Genomic DNA, 23425 nt, shown 5'->3' with positions numbered 1-23425 from the left:
GCCAAAGTGCAAATGTTAGTTCACAGCCTAAAGGAGCACAATGAAGATGATGGTCATTGCAGGAGATGAGCTAAAAAGGATGGGGCTTTCTATTTCAGATCAAATCTCCTCACTCTATTTGCTGATCTAGCAAAACTGCGTGTGTTAAAGACATTAAATGATGGTGCACATAAGTATGAGTATGTGATGACATTCCTTAGAGATCATAGAGTTCGTGGTTGAGATGTAATTTGGATTATACTTTACTTTGTTATATTTGGATAGGAATATTTTAACTTTGCTTAGGTTGGGGTATTTTAGTTTGGACTTTGTTTAGGGTACTTTGCTTAAGTTGGGGTATTTTAGTTTGGACTTTGTGTTAGGGTACTTTGCTTAGGTAGAGGCCCTTACTCCACACCTGAACTGGAGTACAATGAAGGCAAAAGAAATAAGAAAGTTTGTTAGTTCGGCTTAATAACCTGGTAAAAGCTAAAATTGATAAAAATTTGGTGAAGCCTAGAGTTACAACCTAAGAAAGTGCTTTGCTCAGTAACCTGTTTCTGCAAGGGCCTAGCAAAGGCCAGGAAAGCATCTACCTGCAATCTCGCGGATCACTAAGTTGAGATTGTTATAAAAAAATATACAAAATATAGTTTTCCTTTTCCGTAAAGCCAAACACAAAAAATATTATATTATAAATAACATATATAAATTAATAGGAAAGCTTTTAAGGTATAATGAAATTGAAGAAAAAAAAATAATAGGTAAGTAAAAGGAAAATAAATAATCAGTAAGAATGTGAGTTTGGTACGGTGAAGCACGTCAAAGACGCTGTCCTAAAGCCTTTGTAGCCTCCCTACGTGCAGGTACTGACGGTCTACAAGACTCCAAGATTCGACCCCTTGTACACAAACTCAAGATCCGCTATGAGCACATTCATAGATGGATATGGGTATCCAAGTCACAGAACCATTGCCAAAATAATAATATAAAGTAGAGAATATATATAAAAGTAGAAAAGGAGAGAATTAGTTTATGGTGGTGATTGTGGTATATGATATTCTAATGGTGTACTGTGTGTGTATCAAATGTGAAGGAGAAGTGACCTTTTATAAGCATCTAAAAACATGTAACCTTCACCAACCATAAAAGTTCACCAACCAAAAAATTAAGGCATTCACCAACCAGAAATAAAACCTGAATATTAAATATTTATAACCCCACAATAAATAAGATAAAATAGCCAAAATAAATAAATAAATAAAACGGTTAAATTTTTAAAACCTTTTAAAATTCCAACAGAGTTCATAAACAGAGGCCACATATACTTCACCAAAGATGTGATTCGATAGCATTCTGATATGAAAATATAAAAGGCACGTGCACACAGAAGTTAAAGCTTATATATGATAATAGAAAATCCTGTTAAATTTTATTAAATTAATCTGTAAAACTAAAATAATCCCAGAAGGCCACAGAATCCATGAAGCCAAAAGAAAAAAATGGATTACAATAGTACATCTGAGCTATCTACAAAAATCTATAGCAACATCAAAGCTGACAGTGACATTAGTAGTAAGCCTACCAATGAGGGTCTTAGAGAAAATGTAGATGAAGTTGCAATCTGAATGATGAAATTGCAATTCCCTTGTGAAATGTTCTGTGTTGTCAACGAAGCCAAACCTTCGAAGTTACAGGACAGATCATCCTGGTTCTGAACCTGGTAGTACATATTAAATGCATACGAAGCATTGCCGTTGGCGTCCAAATTGTTGCAAGAAGAACCATATTCCAGTGCTGTGCAATCTGCATAGGTGCAAGCATAATTTATATTATCAGCCAGTTTGGTCACATCTTTGGCGTTTGGGTTAAACATACACCACTTTTTAGGAAGATATAGCACATTCTTCGCAGGCACTAGTAACTTGTTTTGACCCTGGCCAGAAAGATCGACAAGGAATTTGGGCTGTCCATCATAACGGAAAATTCCCCAATGACGCTCAAAACTTCCTGGAGCAATGCTCTTTGCATCCTCATCAATCAGTCCAAACAAGTAAACTTCGATATATCCAGGTCGCAGTGGGGTGCCTCTGTTGGTTCCAAGTTTTGGTAGAAGCCCATTATAAAATCTGTAAGCATTACCTGCATTGGCATTCTTGTCCCCGTCTGTCGGCCAACCCACCTCTCCTACCACAATGGTCATATCCCCAAATCCCTCTGCTTTCAAGGAGGAGACCAAGGTATCAAAATTAGCATCGAAGACATTGGTGTATTGAATCCCAGTGGTGGCGTCAACAATGGGATTGGTATCCCCATCAAAGAAGGCATAGTTAAATGGGAAATCATCATTGCCATATAGACTCAGGAAAGGGTAGATGTTTATAGTAAAAGGCGCCTTATTTTTGGCCAAGAACTGGACAATAGCGATCATCAGTGGACTGATATCACTCCGGAACCTTCCTGCAGATGGAACAGGGTTGCTCTCTGGTGAGTTATAAACATCTGCATTTAAGGGCACAGTAGCCTTTATCGAATCTCCGACTCCAGCTTCATTAAGGGCATTTTGAATGTTCTGAAGTGCTGGGAACGTGACATTCAGGAATGAACCATTGTAGGATGTGAGGAAAGGCTCATTACCAACTGCTACATACCTACGCAAAAGTAGCAGAAATAGTAAGACAAAAAAGAATTCTTTTGACACGTTTGCGAATAGGCAAAGTTCTTGTTCCATTCCAGCAGTCGTTGAAGTCAATTGACTCCAAAGATTGTCAGGTTTTGCATTACACCAAAAACAAAAAAAAGAAAAGGAACCCTTTTAACTCTCAACATAAACTAATATAGGTTGATGTCATTTCTCTTTCAGCTCTTCTATGCAGAAATATTAAAAATCAAATTGGTGGTCCACTACAACAAACAGATCTCTTCTTTACATAATTAGGCAAATGTGAGGTGTACAGAAAAAAATGCAACTAATAGTATGTCAAAAAGTTTGGATATCTTTATTTTCTCAATTAATTTCTTTTCTTATGATTGGTGTGTGGTGATCTTACTGCTCTGTTTCTCAGCAACTTCATATAGCAGACAAAGAAAAATTTAAAACTGGACTGAAACAGAGAGATGAATTAAATAAACTGACTACATATCCAATAGGATTTCTAGAGAAAATAAAACAAAATAAGAAAAAACTTATCAGAAGAAGATTCAATGCGCATAACTCCTCTGTATCAGCAGTTTCAGGAATCAAAATTGAACCAATACGCAATTTCAAAGTGGCTTTAACTGCTTACAACTTACTATGAATTCATTGTCGTGCTGTTATAAAACATCTAGAATAGAAAAGAAAAAATCTGTAGGGCAGTTATTATACCACGTCATGAATAGGCACTCAAAGAAGTAAGTAAAACAAACAAAACAAATAAAATGCTATCAGAAATCATAGCAAAGAGCAGTAACAAGAATCAAAATCATCATGATTTTAAAAAGTTCAAAATTTTGAGAAATGGAAGCTTGACATACTTGATGTTAACTCCTCCATTGAAATTGTAGCGGGTTACATTCCTGCGAACCCATTCTTTGGCCCGTTTATACTCGGCCATGAAAGCAAGCTGGTCATTAGGTATAGCAACCATGACCTCAAGACCACTGCCAGCCAAGGCACTCATAGTAGACTCCTCTGCATCAAAAAGCTTCACCTTCTGAATCCCATTGTCCTTCAACATCTGAACCACTGTCTCAGGCGGCAACTTATGGGTTGCCATGGTTCCCCAATTCACACCAAGACCTTCAACAACACAACCAGAGAGACACAAGCAACCCAACACAACCAAAAGCAAAACCCACTTGGGAAACCACACCCTTTCCATGTTTCCACTGCCCGCCTTTCTTTCTTTTCCTAGGAAAATGAATCAAGTTCCCGGGAAAATACTGGGTTTTATATATAAAAAAACAAAGGAAGGGAGCAAAAGGGTTTACTTACTATGATGTTAATAGAAAGAGTAAGTTTTTATAAAAAAGAAAAAATAAGAAGGTAGCTTCTTTTTTGGTAACTGAAGAGAAAAAAGAGGGAAAAAGGTTGCAGGTGGGTTGGGAGAATCGGCGAAATTCCAGTGATCTTATTTCCTTATAATCTCCACGACCACGAAAGTGGAGATGGAGAAAGTGAGAGAAAGAGAACCCAAATCCAATCCAATCTAATCCAATTCAATATTTAATATGTAAAACCAAAATAAGTAAAATTAAAAACACCCCAAACAACTGAAAGCTGAAGAGAAATGAGATATAAATAATAATTAACTTTTGTGAAGAGTATAAAGCTACCACACGTTTAATCGTGACCGCCAAAGGGCACCCACCACCGAGCCACCGACTCTTCCCAATCGACAAAGCTGAGATCGACGTTATATTCCACCAAAACGATTAGCAGCAGCAACAGCAACCGCAGCAATGTGTTGTGCTTTTATTGGAGCAGAGAAAAACAGAGCAATATGAAAACCCAGCAGTGTAAAAATGGGAGATTTTGTAAACGAGAATGAAAGTTTCGCAAATGGGAACAAAATATCCAAATGCGTAACGACAAACAAGGACGAAAGTAACCCAAAACCCAAAACCCAATTTGTGGGTGCTGTGCTGTCTGTCTTAGTTCTCAATTCTCCCAAAAAGAAAAAGAAAATTTGGAGAGGAGGAGCCTCTGATTTAAGCCTAACGGCTACAATTTGATTTTGACACGCAGTTTGATTTTTGAAAAGAGCCCTCCCTCTCCCTCTCTATCTACAATAATATCTGGGCACCAAACACAGCTGAATAAATTTGTTATTTACGCTTTCAATTCATTATTATTATTAAATTTTTTTAGGATCTTTTCGATTAAGAGGGGTAAGAATAATACTAAATTTACACACACTACACGAATAATAAGACTCGAACTCAAGAACTTGCTTGAGGAAGTAAATATTCTCAATAGGGGCGATAATAATACTAAACTCACACACTACCAAGATGCTAAGACTCGAATTCAAAATCTTGCTTGAGAGAGTAAATACTCTAAACCACAACGTTACAAAAGAATAAATTTGTTATTTAAGCTTTCAATTCATTATTAAATTTATAATAACAAATTAAAAAAGCATGGAATGGAATAATAAATAGTGAATTGCCAAGTGTCTTTGGGTTGCTTTCTTTCTTTCTGAATTCTGATTCTGATTCTATTCTGATCTAGAAAGTTACCTTTCGAAACACAAGCACCAAACACAGCTGTTTTATTTTCAAACTTTACTTTCTCAATTCGAAATATTTACTGGTTCTGTTGCTGTTTTGATTTCTGATTGACACGTAAGTAAAATCTAATAATTATTAAGAAAAAAGAGAGAAAAACAAGCTCACTCAACTCACAGCACAGCTGCACAGGTCGGTAGGTTTCCCAGAACTCTCGAGAATGAATATAAATTATATTAAATTATAAGTCGGTGATGACGTGGCCCACTTCCCTCTGACTCCGCCCGACATCCCACGTTTTATTTCCATTCCCTTTCCCACTACAAATCAAATTACAATGCCCAACCCAAAGGCCAAAAGGGCAATCCCCAACCAACGCTAACCATCTAGGGTATTGTCGTCATTACCCCCGTGTCCGATCGTGAAGGTGAAGACATGGCCTTTTTCACTTTACATGGTCGGTCACTGCGACAATGCATGAGATGCGATCCAATTTTGAGATTCGGGAACACTTGCTTTTTGTTTTTTCCTCAGTTTTTATTTTTTTTATTTTTAAAGTTGGAAATGTTTTTTTGTTGGTTTTTTTTTTTTTAACGAGAACCAAACGCAGCACTCCTTAATTAATGCATGCTCTGTTTATAATCTTTTGCTTCCCTTTTTGTCTTTTAGATTTTTATCTGAGAGAAAGAAAAACATCATTAATTCATTAATATGTTTTGTAAATTCTTTAATTTTATTTTGGTATTGATAATAAAGTGACGACACTTTTTTCACTGGCAGTGGCCACACGGAAAGTGATAGACACTAAAAAAATGCAGAATGTTTTTTTTCTTCTTTTTGGTATATAAATTTAATTGAGCGAAATGATGGCACAACTAACTACATAAAATAACTAGATAATGCGCAATTTCAGCCTCTCTTATCTTTAGTGTCTCATACCAAAAGAAGGCAACTATGTCGATGTCATTATGAGGCGAAGATAAAGGGCTGCCATTGCCAGCCATGACATGAGCTCCACTATTCCTTTCTCAAAAATAACTTATTCTTCTTGCACTGTCCCTTCCTTATTTGCATCATAACATCACATGAGTACAGCGGAGAGAGATGGATAGAGAAAGCGAGAGATATGAAAGTTTTTCTCCTTAAACACTGCTTTTTTTTGTTTAATAAAAAAAAATTACAACGAAAATCTTCGACATAAGTATCTTACTGTACATCTTAAACAGTATTTGTTGGTAACACATGAAAGGGGAAATTGTCAAACCAAATACAAGGTTCTAGATACTCATGTCCTAAATGAGTGAGACTACTAGCGACTATGTTGGCTTCTCGATAAATATGATGGTCTTCATCACTAGCGGAACCAGGAATTTTTTAGCGAATGTGCAATTTTTAAAGGCTAGAAGCTCAAAAAAAAAGAAAAAGAAAGAAAGATAGACAACAAAATATCCTTATAATTTAAACAATACTGACAGGACCTGACCCAAATTCTACTTTGGAATCTGTGTCGAACCCTGTGCGTACCCAACACCTGTCAGGTGCCGAGCACATTTGACCAAATTGCCCTTTAAACTAAAACTCAAAAAAATTCTTTTAAGGTTTGACTTATGCCGAAAAATCAGCAGAATCTCCCCTGTAAATTGCTCGTTTCCCAATAAATTTACACATGTACAACATGCAATTCTTATATCCACAAGCGCTCAACATGCACAATGTTAGAGCACACACAATCCAACAACAAATCTGTGTGGCCTCAGGCTTTACAGAAATCCTAAAGCAATATCAGAGCCTACTAATTTATTTAATTTACAAAAATAGTACGGTTACAGTAGGATATCCTACATAATGGAAGTGGATGAGTGGTGGGTGATGAATGCCCGATGGTGGTGCTCCGGTACTCGATTACTGCTTGGGGGTGCAAAACATTAAAAGCACGAGTGGACAAAATAAAGTTTTGCAAAATAAAATATCAACATACTAACCCCACTGTTAAAACCATTTGAAAATTCATTCAATCCATGTTCTATATTTGTACAAAAACCAAGCATGCATATTTATATTCATATAACCATTCATACATTCAATCAATTCATCAAAACCATTTGAAAGCATTGAAAAATAATAATTCTTTTCCACCTAGGTGTACCCTTCATAAATCCGTCAATTCATGATTTTTCTATTTATTTCCCACATTATACCGTCAATTCCAAGTGTCACATAAGAGACACCTCCTCACAGAACTCGGAAACACAAAGTTCACCCGAGCCACATCCCTCGCAGAACTCAGGAGACACTTGGTCAACCTGAGTCGCATTCCTCGCTCCTCACGGTCCAGGTATCCCTAGGACTCGTGGCCAACTGTCAACCGCACGCTGACTCAACCGAAGGCAACTAGGATGTCCGTGGAGTGGACATCATTATATCAGAAGGTAACAGTTCATTCGAAGGCAACATTTTGGGTACATATAGTGGTTTAAAAACCTTTCCTGGAAAATTATAATACTGTTTCTCACGCAATCCTTAAATCTTGTTACCATTTCCCTTTTCTACCTTCCAAGTCATTCATATTTAATTATAAACACAATTTTATAAAAGCATTTGAATTTAACTATATGCTTGGAAAGCAAAAACCATAAACAATTCATTCATGATCAATTAATAAAACTTTTACTGCATAAAATTCATTTATAAAACAGACGTCAACTCACTGTGCGTCCGAGCTTGCCTGACCCTTTGAAGGTCCTTCTTGCGGGTTTGGTAGAGCCCTAGTACCTATTTAAGCGATTAAAATATTTAATTAACAAAATAGCTCAACCACAAATATTTAATTAAAACCTTGACCCCCGGCCTTAAAGTGCATGTGCGTAACTTAAGAAAGTTCCTAGGCCCATTTTCAACAGTTTTGACAGTTGGAATGGTCTGAAAAGACACGAGATTAAATATACAATCAAATTCTTATATTGGTCAACCCAGTCCCCCGTGGGGTCCATGACCTCCGATTAATAATCCGAAAATTCCTATGGGTTCAACAAAGTTTACTAAACACGTCTAGCATGTAATAACCTAATCCTAAATTAATATTTAATTATTAATTTATTTAAGTAAAAGAAAATTTATCCCGAGAATATTTAAATGATTTAAAAGTTGACTTTTTGTTCGGGACATAGTTTGGGGATTTCAGTTGAATCGTTGCGTTAAGCATGTTGAGATGAGTCTGTAGATATGTAGTGGACTCAAATCGGAGTTGTAACGAAAAAGTTAGGATCAAAAGAAGTTCAGTGGCACAATCGTAAATTTTGTGAAATCAGTTTTTATTTAAAAAAAACCAGATCTCCCTTTCTCTCTCCTCACACACGCAAGCCTCACTTTCTCTCTCTTCGAATCTGCCAACTGCGACAGTAGAAACTTCAGGCGACTACTCCGGCCACGAAACTGGTCCCAAAAGGACCACCTCATATCCCTCTACTAGCCCCGCCCCGATCCGCCGCTGCTGTCGCCGGAAACAGCCACGAAACAGGTCGGTTTGGACAATTGTTGACGAAATTTCACGAAGCTCATTCAGACACCTCCGGCCACCATTTTCTTCGAATTTGGTATGCTTTTATATCTTTTCAATGTGTTCTAGCTGCTGGTTGTGGTATTTAGGAGAAATTTCTGAGTTTTGGAGGGTAATTAAGCGATAATAGTTTGGCTGGTTTTAGGCCTTCGATTCCGGCCACTTCTGTCGACTTTTTGGGGTAGGTCCAAGAACAAAAGTTGATTTACTCTACGTGGTGATCAAGGTATTAAATATCGATAATATCCCTGATATTATCCCGATAATATCTGATTTTTGGGGGTCCGATATTTTAACAACTAACCATAGTGTTATCGTCAATATATCGATATTATCCCGATAATATCGGGAAGATATTTTCGACATTTTTATGAATGATTTGGGCAATATATCGAGATATTATCGATAATATCCCGATACGAAACCCAAAAATATTTATATACATGGTATTTGTGAAAACCATTTTACTCCTTCAACACCTTAACCACCATATCACTTATGTTTTTGTGAAAATACTAAAATATTTATATATATACATGATTTTGTTTTGAATTCTTTTTGCAAGAAACAAATTTTCACATGAGATGAGTAGTAACTATTGTTATACTCATAACCAACCATTTCCCTACCCTTCATATCCCATTCCTGTTGGGATGGAATCAAGCGACTCATGGAAAGAATCCAAGACTCAATCTTCAAATGATTTTGCTTAGGGACAACGTCAACCAATCTCGGATCCATATGGGTGGCATGTTAACAATTACATGCAAAACTATTTTGGGGATTTATCATTTGATGACTACTCTTCAAAATATACTTACTCTACACATAGAGATTATGAAGATAGTGAAAATTTTGAACCTCATAGGAACTCTATGTGGCACTAAGTCACTCATGTATCTTACCATGCAATGTATAAAGTGTAAAATATTGTAGTAATTCATTATATATAAATGATTATGGTGTGTTTAATCTTCTTTCATTAATTACTACATATTTTCTACACTTACGGTGTTTGCCAGCTCGCTATATAATCAACTTAAATCAGTTAAATCCATTATGCAATGCATTTCCTTCCAATTTTTTGTGATAAACTAATAGATAATTGACTAAATAAACATCCTGCAAAGTTTCAATAAAAATTTCCAAGTTTTTCTTACAATTTCCTTGGTTTTTATTCAATTTTTTCCGATACCGATAATATCCCGATATTTCCTGCGATATTTCCGTGTTTTTTGACTTCCGATATTTCCGATACCTCCGATATTTAAGACCTTGGTGGTGATCATGTAGGTATAAGTCTTGACTGGCGGTTTGGAGTTTTTCCGATCTCCAGAATCGCTTTGGACACCTACGCCCTACTGGCGCTTGTGGCGGCGCGTGGGCCACTTTTTGGCCTGTGTTAGAGTCCTAAAATAATCCTCATGTTGTCCCGAGCACGACGATCTCCAAATCTTCAGTTGGCTGAGCTTGAGGAGTTGAGGTTTCATCTCTTGGATCATCTATCAGGTTATTACCGTTCAGCACGCCTTCGACAGTAAAGGTTTCTCTGGGGGCCTTTGGGGCCGCTGATTTTAGTGCTGTTGCGTAGCAAGTCCAGGCACTGAGCTGATCTTCCCTGATTGCTCCTGTGCCGTAGCAGGTGGGGAATTTCATGAGCAACATGTGGGAGGAAAGGTACGCTTTGATTCCAGTGAGCGTCGTTCGGCCTATTATGACATTGTATGCCGTCGGGCAATCAACAACGAGGAATTGATCGTACACCATAGTTTTTCGAGGTGCCACGCCGAAGGCGATTAGTAAGCTAACGCTACCTACTGGCTGAACCAGATCTCCCGAAAAACTAAGGAGGGGTGTGAGCTGTCGATTGACCTGGCCGTCATTTATTCCCAATTCTCCGAATGCATTAGCGAAAATGACATTTACTGAACTACCAGTATCGATCAAGACCCGGCCGACGTCAAAGTCGGCTATCTCAACTCGGATAATCATCGGATCGTCGTACATGTAAAGGATCCCTTCTTCCTCGTAGAAGGTTATGGGTTCCCATCGAGTCTTCGGTACCTTTTGATGTATTCGGACCGTTGGATCGACTTCATTTTTTATCTAGGCATCCCTAAGAGCGAGTAGGAATTCGCGGATTGTGAATCGAAGCCTCGGATGTTCCAATTCAATAACTTAAAGTTTGCGTTAAACGATAACCGTCCGATCGAGAGCGATCCGACCGTTCGATTTGGACCAAACTTACAAGATGTGTATTCTAAACCTTGTTGAACCCATAGGAACTTTTGGATTGTAAATCGGAGGTCGTGGGCCCCATGGGCCCAGTTGACCAGGTTTGGGCAGTTTGACCCCTCGGTTAATCATAAGTCTTCCGAGGTAGTTTTACCCTACGAGAAGTACTAGAACGACCATGTAAACGAGTCTTGACCGGTAGTTGAGTTATTCTAATTATGTTGAGATTAGGATTTTGTTTTATAGTATCTTATGGAAATTCTGGGATATTATATTGATAATTGAAGTTATGGAATGGGTGAGCTTGGGATATCGGATGGGTGGGTTATGAAAGTGAGCCTTGGGCTCGGCTATGATTATTAGTAAATAAGTGAACATTTGTTTTTAAGAGTATGTAGTTCTTTTAGTAAGGAATTTCTTGTATAATGGATTTAGATTGGAAATTGATTCGATATGGGATTTTATTTAAAGGTTATTACTTTTCATTGATTAAATTACCATGAAACCTATTATGGATTTATACGAATATGGAATGAATATATATATATATATTGCTAATTGTGAATATTTCTATTATTTTGATATTTGAGATTATGTTATAGTATTCCTAAATGTTATTTCCGATATTTGAAGATTATGCATTATTGGAAATGGTGAAATCTCTAGAGGTTGTGGTTATTTATTTATTTATTTAGTTATTTATTACTATTAAGATTATTATTATAGTATCGGAAAGGAATGGTTTGTTAATTAGATTTCGACGTGATTAATAAATTAATTAAATATCTAAGTGCATCTTTATATTCAATATATATACTCAATAGTTGAAAATGATGAATTATGGACATTAGTTCTCAACAGTATGTCGTGTAAATTCAAAGGTAGTTGAGAACTGATTTTTGGAAAGTTGAGAAAGGACTTGGAATATGATTTTCAAACCACCTCAGGAGTAACCCCCCCACCTCAGGAGTAAACTAAAATTGAGGATTTTATCTGGGTATTTTTGGGTAAAAGTTTTCATACCTATTTTTCTGATTTTATGAGGCAAGGAATGAATGGTTTTGTTCTTTGTTGGCACCAAAACTGAACAGATAGAGATGAGTGCAACTTACAAGTGATGTGGACGATCTAGAGATCGATTGAGTGCTTGACGCAGATTCTTCCTGTCCTTGGATGCTGATCCTGAATAGAAGGAAGCCGAGGCTCGTGAGATCTATGGAACCGGTGAGGAACCAGCCTAAGACCCTCCGATGCCGAAGTAAGTTTGTTTCTAAGAGCTTTTACTACTGACAACGTATTTAGCATAAAAGTCAAGCTGAAAAGTCTTACCCCTTGTATTGTAGTGAATGGGCCTATTTATAGAGGGCATTTGGTATGCTCTTAGTACTCAATTTCGATGTGGGACTCGTGGGAGGGCCCTACGAGGTTGACATGAGTCTTTGGATATTTTGGGCGTGGCCTTCGAGGTTTGCTTCGGAGAATCGGTAGGCGATATCGATTGTAGACTCCGCTAGGCATCATCGGTAGCCTATACTGATTGTTCGCTGTCTTGGGCAATTGGGGGTTTTACTAATCCACGTGTCGAAGTATGAGTGGAGGGCCAGATATGGTACAAACATTCTTCATTTGCGTACATGAGCTTTATGTGAGTTTTGAAGGAATAATTAAAAGTGCTTTATGAGTTTGTTTGTTTTTACATATGATTTATGCAAGTAAAATATAAATTGATTCACGGATTTGAGGAAATTCTTTGAGTAGCCTACTTATGTGCAAATATAATAAGTGAAAGAACTACGTATGGCTTGATCCCTCAGTAAGGGTACGTAGGCAACTTAGAGTTACTTGGTGCATCCGCTAGTTCAAGTGTTTGAAAGGTTGTTCTACTAAGCTATTTTGAAATTTGTTAACGTACTCTTGATGTTCTAAAAGTTGAGATCAGTTTCAGATGGCTAAACGATTTATTTGGGTTACAGAGGCCTGAGGCCAAAATGATGTGATGTTTGGTTGCATGAATTCTATTATTGTGCATGCTGAACGTTTTAGATTATAAAATCATGTTTTATACAAGTAAAATTTTTGGGAAATGGGCGAATTACAGGGGAGACTGTTGAATTTTCGGCACAAGTCTACCTTGAAGTAAATTTTGGTTTTTGTTAGAAGGGCAGTTTGGTCAAGTGTGTTTGGTACCTGCCAGGTGTCGGACACGCACAGGGTTCGGCGCAGATTCCAAAGTGGAATTGGGTTGGGTCCTGTCACAGCAAGTTTGGTCCAGATCGAGCAGTCGGATCATTCTCAATCGCAAGATGGAATGGTCACCGTTTTATGTAATCATTGAATTATTGATTTGGAGTATCCGGGACTCTGATTCTCGATCCGTGAGTTCCTATACGATCCTAGAGGTTCCTAGATCAACATATTTGGAAATGGAGTCGATCCAACGGTCCGAACATATCGAACATGGATATCGCCTAATATGTAAAAATCTGTTTGACTGTCAAACGATAACCAAATTCGAATCCGTGCATACCGTCTTGCTCAGGACGATATGAGGATCATTTTAGGGTCAAATGGGCCACCCAACTTTGGCCTACGCGCCGCCACACATGTGGGTGGCTTGAGAAATTTTCGACGACGGAAATTTCTCAAATAACCCAACAATATCTATACCTACGTGATCAGGACAACTAGGGGAGCAACTTTTGTTCTTGGGCCACGACCAAAAAGTGGCCGGAGCTTGCTAGAAATTCGAGCCAAAAACCAATAAAAACTTAGATCGTAAATCGAGCTAGATCACGTTGAATAGATGAAAAAGCATACATGGATTGACAAATTTGGTGGCCGGAATCGTCGGAAACCACAACGGAAAATTCGAGAGAAAATCAAACAGTATTCGAGGTGCCGCCAGCGACAATAACTTACTCTTGTTGCACTATCCCCACCTTATTTGCATCATAACTTCACATGAGTAACAGAGGAGAGAGATGGAGAGAGAAGGCAAGAGATATGAAAGTTTTTCTCCTTAAACACTGCTTCTTTTTGTTTTTGTTTAATAAAAAAAATTACAATGAAGCATATATATCTTACTACACATCTTAAACAATATTTTTTGGTAAACATGAAAGGGGAAATTGTCAAACCAAATACAAGGTTCTAGATACTCGTATCCTAAATGAGCGTGACTACTAGCGACTATGTTGGCTTTTCGATAAATATGATGGTCTTGATCACTGGCTATAGCGCCCAGAAACAAAAACTTGATTTAGGCATTTCGTCAAACACCTATGCTTCAACTCCAAAGCTAAGCAGAGATGTAATATGCAGCACTTCTTATGGATTTTCTGACGAGGTGAGGTGTAGCACCTCCTTGCGCCTTAATAGGTCCGCCACTGATCTTGATTTTAAGAAACAAGGGTCAAGTTGGATCAATGACAGTGGAATGCTAAAGCAAAACGAACATTCAAACATAAATTTTTTACAAAGCTACCAACCCAAATGATTGTGAACCCGCACCCAAAAACTCCAAGTAATTTACCAAACAAGTGTGAATCCGCACCCACACACCATTTCCCTTTTATGATAAAATTCTAAGGAAAAAGGAGGAAGAAGCCAAAGGAAAAAAAATTATGAGGATGAAGACTAGGAAGCGAGGCGACACAAAAATAAGATATGAAGAGCATGAACTAATCTCAACCTCAAATTTTATAATTAAAATAAAGTAATTTAGTTATAACTAATAAGACAGTAGAATAGGGAGCTTATTACAAGCTACAAGCCTGGAAAAGGGTAGGCTGGGTTGTGGCTCTAATTGTTATTAAAAAAACAAATACTTTTATAATTTTAGCTTAGCACCATCATCATTCGTTGGAAACGATACTTGCAGATAGTGAAGCATCTGACGATACTTGCACTGGTTTATCATCAGCACCTGCTAACTTGTACTGATAGTTCAGCATCTTCAAGGTTCTGCCTCTTGATGGTCTGTATCATTGACCGCCTTTACATTGTTGAGAGGTTCCGAAATAGAATGTCCATGATTATAATCACTCTCATGTTAACAGACTTTTATGCAGAAAATCAGATTCAGAGTTCCTCTTGGGGTCTTATCGACGTTCCTACTTCGATCCTATTGCTTATTATCTCTTTTTTCATGTTTTCTTATTGCTGGAAATTCCTCTAGAGTGGTTTTGGTCTGCTACACCAATCTGACAGCAGCCTACTGCTTCTGTCCTACCTTTCCAAGTTTGTATCTAATTCTAACTTGTGGATTTGGCCTTTAGACGGTAAAATCGCACTTCATTCAGTTTGGCCTTCTTGGACACTTGAGCTCGTTTGGCCATCTTCTTCCCTTTGGTTGGGTACCTTAATCTTGTAGGTTAGTATCTAATATTTGAACTAAAAACTCCTACATTTCAACATTTTTTTCTCCTTCTCTTTTTATGTCTGATCGGTTCATAATTGTATATCATTTTGTACCCTTCTAGCTTATGATTTGGTTATGTTATTGAGTTAAACTTGTGCTTTTAATTCATTTTCTATTTTGATAAGTCCATAATTTCATACACTTGCATGCCTTCTTTACTTAGTGATTTTGCTTAGTTTCTCTTTATTTTGAGTCACTTACCTATGTTTGTGTGTTTTGTAGGTTAAGATAGCAAGAGATAACATTTGATGCAATCCATGCATGTTAAGGGCTGATTGGCATATGAGGAATATGAGCTTAAAGACAAACACATTTTGGCTACAACCCCTTTCCAGCCCAATTTCGTAGGTCAACTTCTTGGCCTTGGATCAGCATGCTATGGGGCTCGAATGAGGTGAAGATCTTCATGAAACTTGTTCCAATGGGTGTCTACTACAACATATCCAAATTTCAGCCCAATTGGATATTTGTGGAGTGCTCAGCCCGTCCAACACCCAACCTTGCTCAGCAGGATTTGCAGCTGCCAGCTTTGAGCCTTGTCTCCTCCTTTAAGCCATGTGCCTCACCCATGCTGCAACTGACTTTGGATCCAACATAATGAGTGAAGTGGGGAGGCATTCCAGCTATGAAATTCTAAAGGAGCAAGTTGGTACATGCTGGAGTTATTATAGAGAAAGCATGTGCATGCATGTAAAGCAAAGAAATGAAATGAAGTCAATTCCAGTCTCTGTTCGGCTGCCAACTTGCAAGGCCCAAAACGCACACTTCTACTGCTCCGATGTGAATACTTTCTTCATAGAAGTTGTTCCAATGGGTGTCTAGTATAACATATCCAAATTTGAGCACCATTGGATACGTTTTGAAACCTCTAGCCTTCCTACACCAAGACTGGTTCAGAAAACTCGTTTTTCAGCAACCAAAAGGCAACCACATGGGTTGGCAACCAAAAGGCAACCACATGGGTTGGCAGCAAAGGCAGCCACAACTGATCACCTTTGAACCCATGTGAAGATGCTTGAGGTGCAGCAAAAGATGAAGGATGGTGTGGGAGTTCATCATGATGTTCCTCCCTCTTAGCCCTATAAATAGAGAAGCCTTCAAGCTTCAAAACACACCCCAAGGGGGGGAGCTCTCAAACACTTCTCTAGAGCTCCCTTCCCTTCTCTCCCTCAAATTCTCTTAGTTTCTCTTTCTAAGTTTTCAATTGTTGTAATGAAATTCTGAAATTCTGATTAAGTTTTTCTTAGTTTCACTTTACTTTTCATTGTAATGTACATTCTTTCTTAAGTTTCAAGTTTAATTAGTTTCCAAGTTTCAATTATGGTTTTTGTTCTTATTCATTATGCTTATAAGTTAATAGGCTAGTTTGAATGATTGATCACCATTTAGGCTTGCATGTTAGCTATCTTGGTTTGAATTAAGAGTAGACACCATGCTTTAATTCGAATTGAACTATGAATAAGAAGAGTATGTATGGACATTTGACAACAGGGATTAGATACATGCTTGGTTGTTTAAATTGTTCTTCTATGCTTAATGGGTTCCTAATGCTTAGTTTTAGGTTAGACAACAAATGATCAAATTAGGGAATTAGGAACACAAGGTTATGACCAAACACCATGGCTTAATCATACTTTAGCTAGAATCAATCCGTTAATCTAATTGAACTTGGGAACTTATTTGCTTGAGTTATTTCCTTTTTTCTTGTTTTATTTATTTTCTTTTTCATTTCTGTTTTATGTAGGGGAAATGAATTGGATCATTCAATCACCAATCCTCGTGGGATCGACCTCGCACTTACATATGCTATACTACCAAACGGCTCGTGCACTTGCGAGTATCACAAGTTGAGGATGCAGCTGAATCCATTTTGGTGCAGCTGAATCGAAGCAACAATGTCTTAGTTGGGTACCTTAATGTTGGAATATATGAACCTTTGTTTGTGTTTCTTCCCTATGTTGGGATATAAATTATTAACTTTAGTCCTTAATAGTGTAGATGATAAGATTAGTATTCAATAGTTTTAAAATATGACATTCAAGGAAATTATGATGATATATATTAGTATACTAATCAATATAGAGAGATATTATGAAGTGGGCCAAAACGAGTAGTTAATGTGGTAATAATTTAATAACCGGTAGTGCTTAAGTGCTCCTATTCAAATTATTTTTTAAAATTTTGTGTAGGAACCCCTCTAATGTGAAACCTAGATTTGCCACTGTTCGAATGTTGCATTGCGGCTAAGCCCCAACCATTCGAAGAGCATGCAATTTCAATTTTATAAATTTGGTGAAGAATGCGGTGCCAAAGAGGAAATGACTTGGGTTACTACTATGCTTGGTGGGGGATTTGAATTAAATAAAGAAATGGCTTAAATATTTGAATTAAAATTGTAATTGTTTATAAATAAAAAAGTACTAAGTTTAATTAAAATGGCATAAGAGAAAAATTCTGAAGCTTGTGCAAACTGTACCAGGGGGAGGACCACCTGATACGGAATGATAGAATTTCTTTAGCGGTCTTGTTCATCCCCTATACTAAGGGCTTGTTTGGTACACCTTCTAGACTTGGACTGGCTTGTACTAACTTTTTATCCCATGTTTGTTTTACTTGGTACTAATTTTAAGTGGGATTACTAGTACTGGTCCCACCAAAAACACCTCCTTAGGTGGTGTTACTTAAGCCCGTGTAGAAAGGGAGGACAAATAGTCCCTTGTTATCGTCGAGTGCCGCAACCGTTCCAAACCTCCCACCATTGCAGCCAGAACAAAAATAACTAGCAGAAAGAAGATGCATCTCATATTCTTGTATGGGTACCATCATGCGTCTTCATCAAATTTCTGGGAAACAACAAAAATGTGACTAGAAATCCAACTCCAAGAACATTCAAACTCAGATCCATTCAAAACTCAGCCCCAAATCCAAAAGTATAAAATTGGACTTCCATTCAAAACTCGGATGATAAGAAAAACCACCATCACAGCCATGCGGTTTCTGGTGGCACCAATGGCAGATGACGAAGACTCATAGCTTAGACTTAGGGCTGCAGGCGACGACGGCTTCGCAAGCAGAGGGAGAAAAGGAGAAGACAAGTAAACGAGGAAAATGAGAGAAAAATTTCGAGATAAAAAAAAAAAAAGCACAGATAAAAAAAAGACTGAGAATAAGAGGAGAAGGAGAGAGGATGGAGAAGGCGGATGAGGAAGACGAAGAAGAACGAGATGCAGAGAGAAGAAAAGTTAAAAAAATAAAAAATAATTTTGCCCCTGTTATTAAAAAATTTAAAGATAATAAAACTTAGTCCTAGTCCAAGCATACACCAAACATAGGACAAATGTAATCCAGCTTAAACCAAGCCAAGCCAATCCATGACAGTCCTTAAGCATAGTTCATGCCAAGACAGTCCTGTGTACCAAACGAGGCCTAAGATCCAAAGACTGGACCCTCTAGTTCCCTTCATGTCAAAACCTCCAAAGGAACAGCATTACTTCCATGTGAGCTCATTTGAGACTTTCTTATTATTCTACTAGACCACGTCCTCAAAGTATCAACTGTTGAGAAGGAGAATTCAAAGACATCCAAACTTTGCATCTTCAAGCATAGGTTAGGACTTAGAAGTAATGCGCTCACATACACTTCAAAATAATTGAATTGGTATTGCAACTTACAAATCATATCAGTCTTCCAATCCAACCCCGTGTTCCCTACACTTATTTGTTCATAACCTGCACTTGCCAGATTGCAGGGATAACTCTTGAAGGGTAACCTAAAATATAGATGGCCCGATCATTGAAATGCATTGTGACCTAGCCCTATGAAGGATGCATGCACTTTTCTTAAGACCAAACACATGCAAGGCACAATATCAGATTTTGTGGGTCGTTTTGCTAGCACTTCAGATACTCAGATTTTGGAGCTTTTGCCAATCACTGTCCCTTGCCAAATTTTGTGCACCTGCAGAGGAGACTTGGGGTTTGGAAGAAGGGTTAATTAGCAAGCTGTCAAAAGGAGAGAAAGTGAAACTTCAGAATACCCAGGCTACATACATGTTTACATCTTTGTTTAAGATCACAATTTTTGTGACTTGGCGTCTAGAGAAGCTTCAAAGAGACTTTCATCTTGTCTAGGTATTTGGTCGCTGATTATAGGGGGATTATGGTGTAGGAGAAAGCCTGAGGGGTGTTGTACGGTGGAAGTATGGTTATGTATAAGGGTTCGCTCGCTCACACCCAAGCTTTGGAAGCAGTAAAAAGTATAATGCTCTCGCCAGGAAAACTTTGGCTTTCAAGGTCGCTTTGTATTGTATTTTCTTTTACAAAATTAAAAACTAAAACTAAAAACCAAGCATCAAATCCAACGTTGACCAATGATCTGGTGGCCTAAGGGGCAGGGGACAGCTGACCAGAATTTAAAGTCCATAAGCCCAGGTGACTTTTTCTCATGCACACCATATAAAAAAATAGTTTAAAGAAGTAATAATAAGCAATACTTTACCATTCATGATTTCATGCATACAGGAACTAAAAGGTTTAAAATAAAAGTTTGAGGGGCAAAAGAAAAATACCTTACCATTCATGTGTTGATCAAAGAATCTTGTGTTGCATTCTCATTTACTTTCTTAAACCGAGCAAGGTGCTTGTGATACTCTTCCAGTTCTTTCCCCAGTTTTTCAATGAACTGACTTGTATGTTCAAGGGACTGCTCATACTTATATTTTTCCAGGGCCTGCAGTTTTCCAAACAGAAAGGCAACTGTAACCTTTATTTTTCATTTGTGTGTGAATCAATCAAATAAGGATGCCCAGAACCTGACTTTTTCATACATTGACTACCATATTCTAAAAAATGAAAAATTTAAGGATAGCTGAAAATTACCTTATTTTTAGATAGTGTATCCGCAGGTGACATTACTTTCGGCTGAACATAGTTCTTTCCCCGGTAGAAAATTACAGTATTGTTACATTTTATGTCAATCACAATGCCTTTACTCAGTCTAGCAAGCTCTTGAGCATATTCCTGAACCTGTCCTGGCTTACAAGGCTTGCAAATAACCTTTACTGTCTCATGCTTCTTCCAATGCAGATGCATATTTAGAACCACACCTCCAAAAACTCCCCGCCTTCCTACTGGGACATAATTCTTCTTTTTCTCACCAGTTCTCTTAAGATAATGTTTTTCTTCTTCAGTTAAAATTTCAGGATCATGTATATCAGCAGGGGCTTTGGCAACCTCAAATTTCATCAACTTCTCAATCAACCATGCTTCCTTTCGTTTTGCCTAAAGAATACACAAGTTGACAGAGATCAAGTAAACATACGTACTTGGGAAACTAAACATATGCAGAAAATAAGAATATTTTCTTCTAGAGGTTTTGATGATGCAGGAGCATCTAAGAGGCTTTCCAAGGCTAAGTGGGCCATCTAACTAGTTTGGGTTTTAGTTATTTTCTTTATCTATTATTTGTCTTTTTATTTTTATGTTTTATTTCAGTTGGTAGACTAGAGTTCTGCTCCTAATTTTTGTAAATAATCATGTGAGGTTTTTAGTATCTTGTAGGGCTAGGATTAAGTAACTATTCAATTAATCAAGGTCTAGGATGGTATGGCTGCTGTAGCTCTAGTATAAATACTCTTTCAAGAGGCTTTGTTAACAGCCTTTTATGCAGAAAATCAGATTCAGAGTTCCTCTTGGGTCTTAGGACTCAATTATCGACGTTCCTACTTCGATCCTATTGCTCATTATCTCCTTTTTCATGTTTTCTTATTGCTGGAAATTCCTCTAGAGTGGTTTTGGTCTGCTACACCAATCTGACAGTAGCCTACTGCTTCTGTCCTACATAATTTGAGATGGTCATGTCCCAGGAAATGCAGAAATTTATGAACAGAGAAAAATAGAAAACCTAAAAGAGATATTAGCCGTAACCATAAACTGTGGTTACCAGAATCAAGGTTACTGAGAAAACGTTTTTTCATAAACTTGGGAAAATTTGTAAAAATTCAAATTCTTTTGTAAGAAACAAAACTTTCATGAAACCTACTACAAACTCTGCCCTAAGAGGATAGACACAAAACCAGAAAGCTCAATTAAACAGCGATAACAGGATCAGGAACACCAAAACGTAAAACAAGTCCTGAAATAGTGCCATCAAATTGTGCATAAATAACATAGCGGTCCAACCTTTTCAAGTTTGTATCTAATTCTAACTTCTGGATTAGGAGAATTCATCTTCTTCTTGGCCTTTAGACGGTAAAATCGCAGTTCATTCAGTTTGGCCTTCTTGGACACTTCAGCTCGTTTGGCCATCTTCTTCCCTTTGGTGGAGGAACCAGTTTTATCAAGTGGCTTACCAAATGAAAACCTCACAACATCATTGTTTGTATTCAGCTCAATTGATGTACTACTCATGCATCTAGCAGGCAGACAGTTTCTAAGAACACTTTGACTCTCAAAAATATTTGATCTCCGCACCAATGAAGAATCGAACGAGGAGGATACACATGGAACTTCTAAGAAAGACATCAATACACTGTATCTTTGCCTTTGCATACACATATTGCAAGAAAGAGACTGTCTAAAACGTGTTATGGTTGGCAAAGAGAGATCGAAAACATTTTGTGCTACACAACTGAACCAGAGAAAAGAGCCCCTGTATAAAAGATAGACGTGATTTGTCATCAGTGGTGTTTGAAATGCAAAGGAAAATTCAAAGCATATTGTAGGAGCAAGTGTAAGGCAGAAAAAGGTGAAGAATTTCATGAGGCTGTACTTAAGACAATCAAAAGTTTAAAATTTCGAAATAGGATATCAACAATGACAAGAGCAAAGTAAACATAATGCCAAGGCACTTTATTACAATCACACAACCTCTAGGAAGAACGATCAATGACAGTCCAATAGATGATTAACAAACTATCCCACAAACAGGGATGAAAGAAAAAAGAGTACCTTTTGATAGCACTCGGAGAAGAACGAGAAGCGGCTCTTACAGAAGTTGAAGCAAACATTATTAACACCCACACGAAAAAGGGAAGCCTAACCTCTTCCAGCTCTCTCTCTCTCTCTCTCTCTCTCTCTCTCTCTCTCTCTCTCTCTCTCTCTAATAAGGGTGTCAACCAGTGTTTTTAAAGGCATGCCTTCGCGCGCGTCGGCGAGCGCGTCGGAGCGAGGCGGCAGGAAATCGCCCGAGGAGGTCAGCTGCTTCGCGAGTTGCACGTTTAGCACGGGGAAGGCGTAAGGAGCGTTGCAAGGCGTGGCCAGGCGAGCCAGATACGGACACTTCTGAACCGGAAGAAATTTTGCGAGTCTGCAAATTGGCTGCGACTCTGCGAGGAAGACGACTCACGTGTATGTTTTTTAGGTTTATTGTTATGAAACGACGTCGTTTCGATTGCAGTGTTTTAACTTTAAATGAAACGACGTCGTTTCGATTGCGTTTAAAAAAAAAATTATAACTGAAACGACGTCGTTTCACTTGGAGTGTTTTGAAAATAACAAACGCAAGTTTCTGTTTTTTTTTCCCTTACCTTTATTGTAATAAACTTAAGGCAAGAAGAATTAATATCTTTCTTGTCTTTTCTAAATCCAGCCCGCCCGGTTGTAGCTATTCTACTTACCTTTTTTCTTTTATCCTTTTTTTAAAATTAATATATTAACACATGGACTTATCTATATATATATATAAAGTAAAAGGCAGAGAATGGTGAAACATTCAAAATACCAGAAAATTCCTTTGGTTAATTCAAAAATTAAGAATTGAAATTATTAATTAAATGAGGATAATATGGTAAATTCACTTTTTTTATATAAAAAAAATTAAAATTAAAAACGAAATCAGATAATAATTACCCATGTTATCTTTTCTTAATACTAAAAATAAAAAAAAATAAAAAAAACCAATTGGCACATGCGTGAGAGGGGCTCAGAGTATGGAAACTTCATTGGATAAAGAATATAGAAAAAATTTCAACTTGAAAAAAGAAAGAAAAATGAAATGCTTAGAGAGATTAGGGATGGTCCACGAGG

The 23425-nt window shown here is 37.5% G+C and overlaps 3 protein-coding genes across 13 annotated transcripts; all 3 read right to left on the bottom strand.

Annotated features, from left to right (window-relative positions):
* Window positions 1–1386: 1386 nt before the first annotated feature.
* Window positions 1387–4609, bottom strand: LOC110745331 (glucan endo-1,3-beta-glucosidase 8). Its single transcript, XM_021945409.2, has 2 exons — window positions 3496–4609; window positions 1387–2630 (listed from the first exon to the last, which is right to left on the bottom strand). The coding sequence occupies exons 1-2, from the start codon at window positions 3840–3842 to the stop codon at window positions 1520–1522; spliced, it is 1458 nt and encodes a 485-aa protein (XP_021801101.1). The 5' UTR covers window positions 3843–4609; the 3' UTR covers window positions 1387–1519.
* LOC110745333 (RNA-binding CRS1 / YhbY (CRM) domain protein) lies at window positions 4331–22740 on the bottom strand. Of its 11 annotated transcripts, none has more exons than XM_088244897.1 (5): window positions 22349–22740; window positions 21581–22049; window positions 20279–20680; window positions 19969–20129; window positions 4331–7095 (listed from the first exon to the last, which is right to left on the bottom strand). In XM_088244897.1, the coding sequence occupies exons 1-4, from the start codon at window positions 22405–22407 to the stop codon at window positions 19977–19979; spliced, it is 1083 nt and encodes a 360-aa protein (XP_088101023.1). In that variant the 5' UTR covers window positions 22408–22740; the 3' UTR covers window positions 4331–7095; window positions 19969–19976. The 11 variants fall into 11 exon arrangements, with proteins under 11 accessions (XP_088101023.1, XP_088101022.1, XP_088101024.1 ...); XM_088244896.1 differs by lacking the exon at window positions 4331–7095 and adding an exon at window positions 7120–7962; XM_088244898.1 differs by lacking the exon at window positions 4331–7095 and adding an exon at window positions 7120–7962 and having other exon boundaries at window positions 19974–20129.
* LOC148292741 (uncharacterized) lies at window positions 10169–10753 on the bottom strand. Its single transcript, XM_088243976.1, has one exon. It carries the CDS (start codon window positions 10751–10753, stop codon window positions 10169–10171), a length of 585 nt encoding a protein of 194 aa, XP_088100102.1.
* Window positions 22741–23425: the final 685 nt, after the last annotated feature.

The sequence above is a fragment of the Prunus avium genome, chromosome 7 (assembly GCF_965620075.1).
Source record: "Prunus avium chromosome 7, drPruAviu1.hap1.1, whole genome shotgun sequence".
NCBI lineage: Eukaryota > Viridiplantae > Streptophyta > Magnoliopsida > Rosales > Rosaceae > Prunus > Prunus avium.
The sequence above is the reverse complement of the archived record's forward strand: the minus strand, read 5'-3'. Positions and strand labels throughout refer to the sequence as shown.

What these genes read in the sequence shown, in the direction of transcription:
- LOC110745333 (XM_088244897.1), bottom strand. Translation starts at nt 22,407, where the DNA reads ATGTTTGCTTCAACTTCTGTAAGAGCCGCTTCTCGTTCTTCTCCGAGT. An exon ending in TTAGATACAAACTTGAAAAG is followed by an intron (nt 20,681 to 21,580) that starts GTTGGACCGCTA and finishes TGTATTCTTTAG; the next exon opens with GCAAAACGAAAGGAAGCATG. An exon ending in ATACACTATCTAAAAATAAG is followed by an intron (nt 20,130 to 20,278) that starts GTAATTTTCAGC and finishes GGAAAACTGCAG; the next exon opens with GCCCTGGAAAAATATAAGTA.
- LOC110745331 (XM_021945409.2), bottom strand. Translation starts at nt 3,842, where the DNA reads ATGGAAAGGGTGTGGTTTCCCAAGTGGGTTTTGCTTTTGGTTGTGTTG. An exon ending in AATGGAGGAGTTAACATCAA is followed by an intron (nt 2,631 to 3,495) that starts GTATGTCAAGCT and finishes ACTTTTGCGTAG; the next exon opens with GTATGTAGCAGTTGGTAATG.
- LOC148292741 (XM_088243976.1), bottom strand. Translation starts at nt 10,753, where the DNA reads ATGTACGACGATCCGATGATTATCCGAGTTGAGATAGCCGACTTTGAC.